General features: G+C 32.6%; 1 protein-coding gene across 10 annotated transcripts in view; it reads left to right on the top strand.

Moving 5' to 3' along the window:
• Nucleotides 1-15900, top strand: part of plekhg5a (pleckstrin homology domain containing, family G (with RhoGef domain) member 5a) — a 74225-nt gene that overhangs the window by 53996 nt on the left and 4329 nt on the right. For all 10 annotated transcript variants that reach the window (XM_073916728.1, XM_009306046.5, XM_021479837.3 and 7 more), the window contains 10 exons: nt 1849-2010; nt 4298-4393; nt 4812-5012; nt 6752-6862; nt 7104-7253; nt 8938-9075; nt 9171-9290; nt 11231-11479; nt 11564-11694; nt 13595-14578. In XM_073916728.1, coding sequence (XP_073772829.1) covers nt 1849-2010; nt 4298-4393; nt 4812-5012; nt 6752-6862; nt 7104-7253; nt 8938-9075; nt 9171-9290; nt 11231-11479; nt 11564-11694; nt 13595-14578 — 2342 coding nt within the window. The remainder of the gene's footprint in view (nt 1-1848; nt 2011-4297; nt 4394-4811; nt 5013-6751; nt 6863-7103; nt 7254-8937; nt 9076-9170; nt 9291-11230; nt 11480-11563; nt 11695-13594; nt 14579-15900) is intronic.

Genomic DNA, 15900 nt, shown 5'->3' with positions numbered 1-15900 from the left:
TGACCCAGGTTACTGACAAATTAAAAGTCCTTCCGCATACTTCTGCAAATACCTAATTCTAGCTTTTCACCTGAACTTGTGTGAATTCATCCGCTAAATTGACAAAAAGTAAAATAGTTATGTTTCCTTGTGTGATCAGGCTTTTATAGTGAGGTTAAGATATTTCTAAAATCCCCTTTGTAAAAACCCTTAATTTTAATGTCAAAACAAAATTAAAATAAAAATGAAATAAGATTTTTGAACCTGACTTCATCTAATGTTCAGATTGTTTGAGCTAGAAATGTATGCACATTAGCACATTCTCAGCATATAAGAGTGCTTCCCTCACAAATATCTCTTTTCAATTATTATATTATATAGGATGCTTTAAAATATCATATATGTGCATACAGTATACTTTAGATTAGTCAGTACTGAAGCCAAATGTAGAGCTAATCTAAGAAAAAACTTACAATAACACTCTAAAAATGAGTGGCCCAAATGTATATGTTACGGAAAATATTAAAAACAATTTTTTTTTTTAAGAGTAAAAACCAAGAAACGAAAAAAAAAAATCTAATTTTCTTAAAATTCTTGAGTTTGTATTTATTTTTGCATTACTTTGCATCAATTTAAATAAATTATCCTTCTATTTCTAAAGATGTTCCGTAACTAAAAGATTATTTTAATAAATATATCATTTTAATAAATCTGCTTTGTTCAAATGCACAAAAATATACTACCTTTATTCACTGAGAAATGTATAAAAGTATTCATTTTCAAAATTAACATGTGCTTAATTATCCTGAGCACTGTTTTTAGTTAAATAAAGTGGATTTAATAAGCATATTTAAACATAACATTTTAGGAAATGTACTTTTTTATTCAGTCCTTAATGAAAATACTCAACTGAGAAACAACTTATTAGTGTTTTTACCCAATTCACCTACAGTACAGTGTCTTACTTTGGAAATATCCAGCACCAAAAACAGGACAATGTACTGTACAAGTAGACTTTCCTACAAGCTTAGGCTCATTTTTTCCTTCACGTGCAGGGACTTTTGACGTGATTTAGTTATTATACTCTTGGGATTTATGTTAGTTTACACCCTCTGACTGACTCAGGAGTGTAAACTTAGGGTCAGAGCTCAGGTTGGGTCCTCTTCCTCTGCATGTGTCTCTTGTAAAAGTAGCATAATAGTTTGACGTTGGTCCGGTGTGGATAACAATGCCTGTTTAGGAATGACTACAGCTTATGAGATCATTAAAGGTGCCTTGAGATTTGCTGCATGATAAATACAATACTATAGGGTTAATACTGTATTTGAGTTTGTGCCTAGAATTAAACATAACTCGTGAGGTAAAAACTTAAGTTTGAGTAGTGCTTTATTCTTGAGATGCACAGTGTATTGATACCATATCATTATTCATTTATTAATTATTATTTGAATTAAAAATTCATTTAATTGTTTAGTAAATTATTATATATTTGATATTATATGCTTTATTCGAAATATATAACAAAGTTTAGCTACAGTATAACTATCCTGATGTTTAATCTTTATTCAAATGCAGTCACTTTCATAAAGTGTCAACAAAATAAAATAAAAAAACTTAAATTGTTTACATAATTTGCGAATAAATATGATACAATATTAGATAATTTTGCTGTTTATTTGTTGCAGTTTTTTGTAGGTTATTAGTGATTTACGGGAGATTTGGTGTGCCACTGCTTCTTATATTGAAGCAAAATAATGTTTTACATTTTTAGTTTGCAGATTTGAACCAAAAATCTATGAAAGTTCACTTGCTGCAATAAGTTTCTCATATGAATTATATTTGATTTCCTCTCCGCATTTCTCTTTTCAGGAGTGTGATCGTGTAGAGCAGCTGCAGAGTAAGTTATACTCATACACCATGTTTGGATTACCCAAGATGCCTCCGCAGCTCTCGTTCCACAGAGACTCTTGGGAAGAGGAGCCCAATCTGGAGCTTGAAGAGAGCTGGAAGCAGCTTTTGGAGAATCCTGAGGTGAACACACTTTCCTTTCTTTCGCAGGACTATAGTATTTTTATATTTTATTAGCAGGTCATAATAACCCATAATAAATCATGAATCAACGTCATCTGACTTCATTATGCAATGATAAAAGCGGTCAGACTGATGGCTGTAATCAGTTATGAATGGTTTTATGGTGTTTCTGTTGTAGAAATGAATGTTTTATTGCTCTTGTCATGATCGGTTTTATAATAAGAGTAACTCTTTCAGCTTTAAAGACGTAAAGTACTACTGATTTTAACACAGATGACCCTTCTGTTTTTTATTACATATTATCATCACCATGAAAGAGATGAACTCATAAAATTAAGATGAAGAATATACCATATACATAATGTTTGCAACTCACTTGTATGTATTATGTATACTGTATATAGTTAAAGGCAACAATACTATGCCCTACAACACATTACAACATCTTCTTTGTGAAATTTATTTCTTTTAAAATATTTCCCAATACAGCTTTTTTAACACATTCTTAAACACAATAACTTTTTTTAGCTAACTTTTTTCTTCACCATAATGACAGTACATAATATTTTACTAGTTATTTTGCAAGATACTAGTATCCAGCTTAAAGTGCAATTTAAATGCTTAAATAAGTTTATCAGATTAACTAGGTTAAATAAGCAAGTAAAAACTGCTTGGTCTTTAATAAATATTGATCTTAAAAAAATAACTATTTTAAAAATGCTTTTATTAGCCGAACTAAAAAAAAAAAAGACTTTCTCTAGAAGAAAAATATTATTATATTATATTATAGGAAATATTGTCAAAATGTTCTTGCTCTGTTGAAAATCACAGGGAAAACATTTGAAAATTAATAATAATTTTACTTAAGGGCCATTTTTTAACATTTTCCCTTCACTATGTATTGTAACTGGACATTAGTGTAACTTGTCTTTAGTAGCCATGTAAATACATTTGTCAACATGAACATTTACACTAGGATTTAAGTCTAGCCAAATGTGTTTTTGAGTACCTCTGGAAGTGCTGGAAAGTGGACAATCTAAATAGTCTAAAGTTTTAGACCTAAAGTTTTTACACCTCTATTTAGTCTAGTTTCCTTGTCATCAGCAGATTTGTGTGTAACTGGGTTTTTGGTGTTACTGTATTCTAATTACATTTTTGTGGAACTTAAATGCTAGAATGTAACGAATTACATTTTAAATTTGTGTAATTTGATTACAGTTACTAAAGTTATTGTAATTGCGTTACTTGCGTTACTGAAATATCTATTTTTTTAAATCACATTTTCCTCTGCAACGATGCTGTTACTGTCGAGCATGGTTGCTTCTTTAAGTTAAAATACAGACATTACTTTGTAAATAGCTTCTAAAGAACTTTCAACTGCTTTTAACTTGACCAGCAACTGTTCAAGCACTTGAACAGAAAGCAGTTTATGACAAAAATTCTAGAGTCACTTACAAGAATTGACAGGTCAGCTTCATACTTTGTATGGAGTATACACGCTTTGGTATAGATTAATTACCTCAGATAAACACAAACCTCCCAAACACTGCAATGCTTTTGCATACTATGGATGTCAATTGTTACAGGTATCTAGTTTTCTTCTCAATGTCTTCTTTTGTGTCCAAAAAATAAATAAAAGAAACAGATTTGAAACAAGTGAATGATGAGAGAAGTTTTTAAGTTTTGGGCGAACTCTTTAAGTTGTAATGTTTCTTAGTGAATATTAAATTACTGAAAAAGCTGCAATTTACTTCGTTTTTTATAGGCATATTTTATATGATTTAGAAAAAACATAGTAATCTGATTACTTTTTACATGAAGTAATTAGTAATGGAATCAGATTACAATTTTACAGTAGTGGTCAGTGATTTGTAATCTATTACTTTTTTTAAAGTAACTTACCCAACACTGGTCATTAGTGACAAAAATGCATCTTAAATGGATAGTTCACCTCAAAATAAAAATGTACTTACTGTTTACTCACCATCAAAGGGTTCCTAATCAGTTTGAGTTTCTGTTGATCATAAAAGAAGATATGTTAAAAAATGTTGGAAACCCCTACCCATTGACATCCATAGTAAAAATAAATATGCTATAGAAGATAATGGTAAACAGCTTTCAATATTCTTCAAAATATCTTCTTTTGTGCTCCACAGAAAAAAGTAACACAAACTTATTTGAAACAAACAAAGGAACAGTGCTGTTAATCATTTTTGTGTGAACTAACCCTTTTATAATAGATGTAAACAGGGTCATTGATTAGGCTGTCGCTGTTTTTTTCTTCTAGATTTTAACCAGACGTCAATGCCATCAGCAAGAAGCCATATGGGAACTCCTGCAGACCGAATCAGACTACATCAAGAAACTGCATGTTATTACTGATGTAAGACCCAAACTATATTTACTATATTTTAAAATAATCTTACACTGTAAACATTTTCTTGCTGTCTCAATTTTTTTAGCCCAATCAAATTAACTTTTCCTGTAATCTCAACTTACATCAATCAAACTGACTAAAAATATTAGGTTACATTTTGTACAACTTATAAACATGTAGTTAAAAGCTGATTAAATTAATAAAATAAGTGACAAAGATATTTGTTGACATATTTTTGCCATTACATTTTTTACCATATAATAATTATATAATTCAGTTAAAAGATTAAAAAACATTTTTTTAAATGTTGTCTCATCCAACGCACATTGACTGTAGCATTTCAGGAACTTTTAAAGTATATGAACCTGTGGCAGTTTATATCAGAAGCACAGTATAAAGTCTGCATCTCTTCTTCTTTCGCCAGCTGTTTCTGTGTGGCCTGCTGAACCTGCAGGAGAGTGGTTTACTAACTGAAGTCGAACCCACACGTCTCTTCAGTAACATTCAGGACATTGTGCAACTGCATTCATCCCTGTGGACTGAGGTCATGCTGCCGGCGTTGGAGAAAGCCAGACAGAAGAAAACAATGCTCAACCCCACTGAACTACATCAGGGCTTCAGTACAGTGAGTGTTACTTTTGTAATCATTTACTCACCCTCACGCCATTCCAAACTCATAAGACCTTCATTGGTCTTCTTGACACAAAGGACAATATTTTTAATCAAATGTGGGAGATTACTGTCCATCAGTTGATATTCTGTTTACCCAGAATTCTGTTCTGTTTGTTTTATTTGGAAGTCTTCATCACAGAACATGCTCTTGCAGTGTTGCCATGTCTTTTATTCTAAGCTTTTTGTTCAGGCTTAGCTCATAAATCAATTCAAGTTCATGGAGCTATTAAAGTCTACAGATGCAGGATGGAACACTACATTAATAAATGTTATTAAGCAGTTTATAACTGCAGCTACAAATGCTGTACTCTTGACTTACAACCACATTTATAATGTGCCTAATAATTGTATTTTCATACTTTGTAAATGATTTATTTTTCATTACTAAATGAAGTATTACATTATTTACAAACCATTTGTATTTAAGGGCAGTTTGTGGTTATTAAGATTTTTCAGAATGAGTTAGTAAATGATTAATATACTATTGAAATCAACGCTTATATATCGTATTATTCAGGCTTATATTAATGGTTACTATACATGTTAATGAAGGCTTTATTAACTCAACTTTATGCAGTTTTGTGACCTAATCTGAAGTGAGGACTATTCATGCTTTATAAATCCCTTATAAATGACAATTAAAGGCTTACGTATTGAATAAATAAGTAAGAGTAATTTTTTTTCCTATAACAATTTACTTGAATATAAGTACACATTTTTAAATGTGCTCAAACAGTACTAGTTAACCAACAATTTTACTTAAGTAATTGCAACAAAGTAAATATAATTCGTTGCTACCCACCCCTGTGTTTCATTCACAGTGCATAGAAATTTTGTAATTGCGGTTGCCACTACCTGCCATTAAGTTTCAGCATTTACAGTTGAACCGACAACTGAGTTTACAGTCACTTCTGTTTGCATTTCACCATATTGACATTGATTAGCTTATAATATCTACATAATTTAAATATGGGCAAAGAAGCCTCAAGCTTACTTATTGGATTTGTGAGAACCAATGAGGTTCATTCCTGCATGCCACATGGCAAGTTAGAGCTCCTGTAAGAATCTATGTGTCAAGTTGGAATGACTAGGCTTCTGTTTATGTTCACTGTTCAATGTTTACAGTGTTCAATGTTTATAATTACAAAAATTGTTTAGAAATATGTTTAATAAATCTTAATTGTATATTTAATGTTTATTTCATAGGCATTAATGTTTATTAATGAATCCTTAATGTAACGTTTTCATATTTATTATTTATTATTTTTTTTGCTTCATTTATACAATTTCTGGATATCTATATTTGGTGGTTTTGTATATTCATTATGGAAAACCCTATGCACCATGCGTATTAATTTGGAAACTGCGATAAAAAAATAAAATAAAATTTATATAACATTTATTATAAATTTATGATCATTATAATTTTTATATTTATTTTTACATAAATATATTTATATTTGGCAGTTCATTCCACTGTGGCGACCTTTGATAAATAAGGGACTAAGTTAAAGGAAAACTATTGAATATCTATATTTTATCTATATAATATCTATATATTTTATAAAACATTTTGGAGTAACTTTAGTAAATTATAACAGAATATAAATTTTTGCTGAATGATCTCTTTAAAGCTGTCAAAAGTGCCTTTAGATTTGTTTAACATCACTGATTTTTCTTTTTTGTGTGCAGTTTGGTTTCAGATTCAAGCCTTACATCCGTTACTGCATGGAAGAGGAGGGTTGTATGGAGTACATGCGCACTTTACTGAAAGACAATGAGCTCTTCAGAATATATGTTACTGTAAGTCATTATTACCCTCCATATCTGGGTGCTCTTCAGCCAGACATGTTAACCTTTGATTGATCGTCTGGCGGTGAGAATAAAGGCACCTCTGTAGGTGTATTATATATGAGAGATATGAAAGATCTTCGGCATAATAACCTGTATTGTAACTGCACTCTCATTATGACTCAATAATTCCCTGGTGATCTTCTCTGTATGTTTATGAATGAGACTTTCAATAAACGTTTCCATCCTGTAGTGGGCAGAAACTCATAAACAGTGCAACCGGCTGAAGCTGACAGACATGTTGGTGAAGCCTCATCAAAGACTCACTAAATACCCACTGCTGCTCAAAAGTGTGCTGAAAAAGACTGACGACCCGCCAACTCGAGAGGCCATTAACAGAATGGTAAGATTTACCATGTTTGTACATTGTTTAGGAGGATATCTTCAATTTGAATTATATTTACTATATTGTATTACACCAAAAACTGGGTTTACAATAAAATTACAAATAAACAGTGAAAAAACACAATCCTATGTAAACATTTATAAAGTTCAAATATTATATAAATAATAGACAAACAAAAAAAATAAAAACATTTGTTTTATTCTGTTTTGTATTCTATTTTATTTTATTTTATTTTATGTTCCTTGACCTTTTGGCAATAGCCAAAATATGTTATATTGGTCAATTTTTGTTTTTTGTAATGCAAATGCATTACAATATTAAATAAATATCATGTTCTATAAAATTATTGAGCAAATTTCCTACAGTAATTACTTTAATTTCTTTCTAAATATATATTTTTTAATATTGAGATTTTCATTAACATTTTAATGTATAAAAATATTACACTGACTGATTTCAATTAAATTAAATGTATAATTATTATAATTAATTAACGAATAATAACAACAACAACAACAACAACAATAATAATAATAATAATAATAATAATAATAATAATAATAATAATATGAATTTAATTTTACTGATTTAAATTTATTTTATTTTACGTTCCTGGACCCCAGAACTTGCATAGGTATATTGGCAATAGCCAAAAATGCCTTATTTTGGTCAAAATGTTAATTTTTTTAAATGTCACATGTATTAGAATATTAACTAAAGATAATTTTCCATAAAAATATTTAATAGCTTTCCTACAGTAATTACTTTAACTTCTTTTATGAATATATTTGTAATATTCACAATTTTTATAAATTTAATGTATAAAATATTTTACACTGATGACTGATTTTGTGGTCTAGGGTCACATTTTATTTTATTTTCGTTTTCATTTATTCATTTTCTTGTTGACTTAGTCCCTTTATTAATCCGGGGTCGCCACAGCGGAATGAACCGCCAACTTATCCAGCACGTTTTTTTTATGCAGCGCATGCCCTTCCAGCCGCAACCCATCTCTGGGAAATTATTTTATTTTATTTTATGCTGCGTAAAACATAAGCTGGATAAGTTGGCGGTTTATTCTGCTGTAGCAACCCCTGATGAATAAGGGACTAAGCCGAAAAGAAATTAATTATCTTAAGTCATATATTATATTATATTATATTATATTATATTATATTATATTATATTATATTATATTATATTATATTATATTATATTATATTATATTATATTATATTATGTTATATTATATTATATTATATTATATTATATTATATTATATTATATTATATTGTAAATTGCAGAATAAATATTTAGGATGTTACACTATCCATTCTACCATCTCTCCATTCATTCTCAACTGTTTATTCCAGTAGTACCCAATCTTGGTCCTGGAGGGCCGGTGTACTGCAGATTTAAGCTTGGCTTCTTAGGTATACTAGAAACGGCCAGGCATGTGTGTTGAGGCAAGATGGAGCTAAACTCTGCAGGACACCGGCCCTCAAGGACTGAGTTCAGACACTCCTGGTTTATTCTCAGTAAGAAAAAAATTACTAATATAATATAACATTATTAATAACCTATTTGTGGTTAAACTTTTGACTAAGAATATTATGCTGATGATATTCGGATTTAAAATCAGTCTCAGTATTTTTCAGAATCAGTATTTTTATTTTGTCAGGTGGCCGCTGTGGAATGCTTCATTAACAGTGTGGACTCGCAGATGAGGCACAGGGAGGAAAAACAGAAGCTGGCTGCCATCGCTGGCCGTATCGAGGCGTATGAGGCTGTGGAGGGGGCCAGTGAAGAAGTAGAGAGGGTCAGACACCATGAGGATTTATTTGTGATCATATACTCCATGACCTGCCTGGCGTCTCTCTAATCATCCTTTGTGTTGTGTGTGTGGTCCTCCAGATCCTCAAGGAATATAATAACTTTGACCTGATGGCTCCGGTGATGGGTGCACCTCCTGAAGAGACCCGACAGCTACTTCTAGAGGGTGCTCTGAAGATGAAGGAGGGCAAAGAGAGCAGGGTACGAGACCTTCTTTTCATTTTTTTAAAGCAGTCATGACATGTGAAATCAAAGTTACCTTGATTTTTTGACATATAAGAGTCTTTGTTCTATGAAAGAATCCTGCGAGTTTCAGCTCTTACAACTCTTCTCCTTGTTATAAAAACAGTAACATTTGTTTAACCAAGCTGAAAAATGCCTGGTTTGCCAACAAGGTGGGATGTGATGTCATAGGGCAGCTTCGTTTGCATATGCAATGCCTTTGAAGCATAGGCCACGCCCACTAGCATTTAGGTCATTTTAATCACTCCTGCTGTCTATTTGATATACAGATATGCATTTATTTTCTGCTGTTTTCCATATGCTTTTTCAGCTAATGTGTGTCTGTGTACAGACTTTGGGCGAATCTTTTGTTTTCGTAGCTTTTGTATGCAGCTTTTTTTTTTAAAAGAGGGATTAGAATTAGAGCTTTGTTGAAAAATATTGAAGTTGTCACCAAAACACTTGCAATACAACACAATGCTGTTTCCTATTCAGTTACATTACACAAGGAAACAGGTTTATGATGTACTACACCAGTTCTCTATTTGAAAAATATGATATTATTGTAAAACATTATCATGTTCAATTCAAATGTATACTAATATTATTGCTTATTATTGTTACCATTTTTGTCCTCTTATTTCTCTTTTTTTTTATTTACTTTTTGTCTAGGCTGTGGAAAATATTTGCAACACATTCTGTTCATTTATGTACAGTTGAAGTCAAAATTATTAGCCCCTCTTTGATGTGCCCCTCTTTTGATTTAAATGTTTTTTTTTTTTTATATTTCCCAAATTATGTTTAACAAAGCAAGGAAATTTTCACAGTATGTCTGATGATATTTTTTCTTCTGGAAAAAGTATTATTTGTTTTAATTCAGCTAGAATAAAAGCAGATTTTATGTTTCTAAACCCCATTTTAGGGTCAAAATTATTAGCCCCTTTAAGCTAATGTTTTTTTTTTTGTCTATAGAACAAACCACTGTTATACAATAACTTGCCTAATTACCCTAACCTGCCTAGTTAATCTTACCTAGTTAAGCCTTTAAATGTCACTTTAAGCTGTATAGAAGTGTCTTGAAGTTTTTAGAAGTTTTTTACTGTCATTATGGCAAAGAGATAATATATCAGTTATTAGAAAGTTATTAAAACTATTATGTTTAGAAATGTGTTGAAAAAAATCTTCTCTCTGTTAAACAGAAATTGGGGAGAAAATAAACGGGGCTAAAAAAATGGGTGGAAGGAAAAATTTTGGTGAGAGAAAAAAACTGAGCAATTAAAGTATATATTTTTAAAGGCTTTAAACGTTCAAACAGACAAATACACTTAATAATAATATATAAACATGTCCGTCCTGAGTGTTTTATTTTAAACACAGCTAATTTTCTCTTAAATGAGCATTTATAGATCTGTGCATTCTTAAAGTGACACCTCTTTTATCAAAAAAAAAAAAAAAGATTGATTTCTTATTTAGTTTAATTTAGTTTATCATATGGAGCGCATATTACTTTATGTTGTTGTTGTTGTTACTGCTGTTATGGTTGATGTTTGTCAATTTATCTGTAGCCTATAGGTAATGTCCCCTGACTTTTATCGGTCACATTGTCAATAAAAGTCACATTATTAATAAAAAGTTGAAAATAATTTTTGTTCTGCATGTATATTTATTTTTTAGTGTAACAAAAATATATAAATATACTGTATATATGCATACCAATACGAGTAAAGTTTAAAAAACTAAATAAATAAATAAAAAAATAAATTTCAAATAAAAAAAAATCCACTTTTTGAGCCTTTTAAAAAAGGACTGAAACAGAAGCCAGCGTTTCTGAGTGCACTTTAGTAAGTAATATATTTTTAACTAGCACATAGTTGTCTAAAAGCCTCTCTCTTCTCTCCATTACCTCCTGCTTCCGACAGATGGATGTGTACTGTTTCCTGTTCACTGACGTTCTGTTGATCACCAAGCCGGTGAAGCGTGTGGAGAAAGTGAAGGTGATCCGGCAGCCTCTTGTCATCCATAACGTTGTGTGCCGGGAACTGAAAGACCCAGGAAGCTTCCTCCTTATCTACCTCAATGAGTTTGGCTGTGCTGTGGCCTCGTACTGCTTTCAGGCCAACAGTGGTGCTCAGGGTCGCAGCTGGATTGAGGCCATCTACAACGCACAGGTAACACGTCGATCACCTTTGATTACTCCTTTTAAACCAATGGGGTTATTTGTTGGTTTTAATCTGAAGGATTTTGTCATGCAGAATCAGCTTCAGAGACTTCGCTCAGAGACGCAGAGAGATGAGAGCGATGAAAAAGATGAAGATGAGACAGAGAGCAGCATGTCCACCTCCAGCTCTCCATCCATACACCACAGAGAGACACTAAGCAAGAGGTAGCCCTGGGCGATCGCCCATATTACATATGCCTAAATCGGCCACTGTTCATAAAGGATTATGTTATGTAACTAATAAAAAAACATGTACTGATTATAACTGTAGAAAAGCAGTAAAATATTATAAAATCAATGAAATAAATAAATAATCATAAATATCCAGAAGCAGAGAAAATATAAAAAATATGAAAACACTACTAATATATATTTAATATTATAATGATATATGTTAAAATATACACTGTAAAACAGAATACGTTCTTATTTTAGAAAACGTATAATATAATTAATATTTAAAAATAAATATTTATGTAAAACAAAATAAATAAGTATAGTTTAATGATTATTCTTTATATATATATATATATATATATATATATATATATATATATATATATATATATATATATATATATATATATAATGTGTTCATATATAATGAATTAGCATCAAGCTTTCTAGTTATAATATTTAAAATATCTAAAATATGTAACATGCAAATCATTAATAAATATATTGTATAAAAGACATATAAATAAATAGGCATAGGTTAGCGCCCCACCAGTGCTAATATACAGCCATATCACACTTCTACGAGTGTGATATTGCATTTATACAACAGTTGGACGGCACAATATTGTATATAAAAAAGATAATCACAGACAGACTAAATCCCTTTTGTATTAGGAACTACTTTCTTCCGCCATTCATTCACATCTGCACGTCAGAACAGCAGAAGCCGTTACTAATTCACCAACGTCACTTTAAAGCTAGTGTTTGAATGATTCTCTATAGCGTAATGTAAAGCGGCGCTTCTGGTGTGTGAATTTTGCTCACATTTTAAGATTATAAGGCTGAATGTGACATGTGCCATCTGTCTACAGAGATTTCTTCCTACAGTTTATTACAGTCTACTGTATTTTTCTGTTGCCGTCGGTTATGTGACGGGTGCCAGGTGTCCCAGCGTTTACTCGGAGACTTTATGGAATAAAAAAAGGAGACTATTTCGCTCTTCATATTGGCCTTTATGCGTTTTTCCCAAGTGCTGTAGACTACATACATGCCAGCCAACGACAATGAGTAGGCAAAAGGAAAAGAAAAATACACTCAAATATCCGTCGCAAAATAAAATGTTACATTATTGAAATAAAAGAATGATACAGTGGTAGAGTGACCATCGCACTTTTCCTCAGAGCTCCCATACATGCGTGCTTACATCTCAAAGGTAAAACAACCACAGGAATAGTCCTCTTAAAGGGGATATTTATACACAATGCATATCAAACATTAAGTGACCGTTACAATATCACAATAATTAACCTAGAAAATAAACAGAGCAATCACTAACTTACCAGACTGCTGTTGTGTTTGCGATAAGGAGGAACGAAGCTGAATCCAGCTTCTTATTTAGAGCTTTTATTGACTCGATCTGGTCCACCTTAAGCGTGATGCTTCCGTTTTTCAAGAAAACACACTAAGCAAGGGCTTATTATGCGGTCCCGACGCCATCTTGTGGTTAGACAACGTCAACCGTCTTTAGCCTCCGACGAGCCCTCTCAGAAATTGTAAATATTTTACAATAGGCACTATTCTTATGAATAAACTGCACAGTTGATATCTAAACAACTATATTCTCGACAAAAAAGCCTCAAAAGTACATTTTGTTGTATAACAACAGTAATATTTGTCAAACTGTAGCGTCTCTGCTTGTTGCTGTCTGTATGTGGGCGGAGTAATACACAGTGAAGGGTGAAGAGGCCATTGTGTGATGTTACTGGCAAAATATAGCATGGCTATCAGCCAATCAGCTTCAATAACCAGACAGAACTGTTGTATAAATATATTTGTAAATATAATTGTTACTCAAACTAAAGTGTTGTCTAATTTTCTTTTCCCAAAGCCTCTCTCTTTCACCGAGTCACTCTGACGGCTCCACTGAAACTCTTTCTGTTGCTGCCTTGGATGAAGTAGATGAAGTAGTCGGCTCAACTGTTCAAACAGCATCCATGAGAAACTCGCTGCTGTCTGATGACTCCTTCTCCACCAGCGACAGCAAAACTCTACAAGCTCTGGGGGATTTAATCGTTACAGATTTAGATCCAGAAAGTCGCTCGCTCTCAATTGACAGTGCGTATGGGACTCTCTCACCACAGTCTATGATCACAGAGCTCGACCTAAAGGGAGGCGTCTGCCAGAGTGAAGGAGAGGAAACCGATGCTGGAGAAGAAGAAGAAGCTTTCGAGGATGATGAAGATGATGACGATGATGGGGATGATTCAATAACCTGGAATGGCTCTCAGATTACTGTAAACGAGTCTTACATTTTAGATACAAACAGTGAGGAGCTCAACCGGAGGAATGATTTTTCTGGGATGGCTCAGGTTGTTGCTGGTTGTCGTTCGCAAACTTTGCGGCGCCGTTCTCCTGTTCAACCCCGTCCAGATTACCTGCAGCACTTTACTCTCAGGTCCCGTTCAGAAGATGACCTCCTTCAATGCCTGACCGACCCTCTTCTTCTTCACCGTACAGGGAAAAACAACATCAGCAAAAGTTTGACGCACCTCGCCAAACAAAAGTCTCACAGCAACGAGGTATTCCAAACGGACGAGGACGAGCTCCTCGAGGATGCCAAAACACTGTCCAGCAAACTCAGCAACACTCTTCAGAGAGCGGAGGCCAGGCAGGTGCAGAGGACTCTCAGCTGCCCCAATGGACAGGCAGATTCTGAGGGTTCTGATGCTGAGACAGCGCCCCCTGGTGGAATGGAGGAAAAGAAGGATTTGGTGGTGGTCCAGCAGACTCATCAGCAGCATAAGAAGCTGACGGTGGCGCAGCTGCACAAGATACGAGCCACCATGGTGCTCAATTCAACACTGACTGCCTCGTAAGTATGCCGATGCACTTCATATGTCACATCTTTAAAGTTTGTGTGAAAACGACATTTATAGTAGACTGTTGTAAAGAGTAAAATTTATTTAGCTTGCTCATATTGTTATTATTTTTCCCGGCAAAGCTTACTACGCCGGTTGAACATTTCAGAATTTTCAACAAAAATTTGATTATTAGTTTTGGGTCAATCTTCATTTCCACAACCAGTGTAAAGTCTCAGAGAATGGAGAGAGGCTGGATTGACCTCTCCCTGATCCACACAGATCTGGTGAGAAAGACGTTGATATTTGCAATAATATGCACACCAGCCTTTGACGGCTTTATGACAAATGCCACATATGAGAAAACTAGCCACAGTAACATTTTAAATTGTCAAAAGTGCACAAGGTGACCTCTTTTGGATTTGTGAAAACAAAAGCTGCAAGCAAACGTTGTCACATGGTACACATTTGTTGATTCTCAAAAAGGTAGCCATGGGCACATGTTTCTAATGGGCGCATGGGTTGGGAAAAACGTTTTATTCTGCATATACTGGATTTACAGTATTAGGTATGGGTTTAAGTAAAATGTTCAATGTTCAAAAATCAACATTTATTCACTTTTTACTCTCTGTTGGTTCAAGAACTTTATGGGTTTCTTTTTTGTGCTGAACCTAATAGAAAATGTTTTAAAGAATAGTAACAATTTAAAACCAGTGGAAACCATCCATTGATTCCTAGGTGATTACCGGTTTCAGGTCCCGCACACCATGTTTCCGGTTTAATTATTTATTTATGTATGTATGTATGAATGTATATATGTATCTTTGCTTAAAGGGGCTCATCATTTTTTTTTACCTTAATAAAAAAATTTAAAACTGCTTATTTTCTAGCTGAAATAAAACAAATAAGACTTTCTTCAGAAGAAAAAATATTATCATACATACTTTGATAATTTATTTGCTTGGTTAAACATCATTTCGAAAATATTTAAAAAAGAAAACAAAAAAAAAAATCACAGGGGGGTTAATAATTCTGACTTCAACTGTGTATGTATATATATAAGTGTGTGTGTGTGTGTGTGTGTGTGTGTGTGTGTGTGTGTGTGTGTGTGTGTGTGTGTGTGTGTGAATAACATACTAAATAATATAGTTATTTTTGATGAAAATAATCTGTAAATACAAATGGTCAAAATCAGATAAATATATCTAAACATCTAAAATATTTAAAATACATTTTTACATTATTATAATAATTTATTATTTTAAAATAATAATAAAATCATGTATGAAAATAGTTTTGAATGTGTTAATTTTGCTATTGTTTCTGGACACGACGA

Source organism: Danio rerio, chromosome 11 (assembly GCF_049306965.1).
Source record: "Danio rerio strain Tuebingen ecotype United States chromosome 11, GRCz12tu, whole genome shotgun sequence".
NCBI lineage: Eukaryota > Metazoa > Chordata > Actinopteri > Cypriniformes > Danionidae > Danio > Danio rerio.
This window is presented reverse-complemented; position numbering and strand designations above follow the sequence as displayed.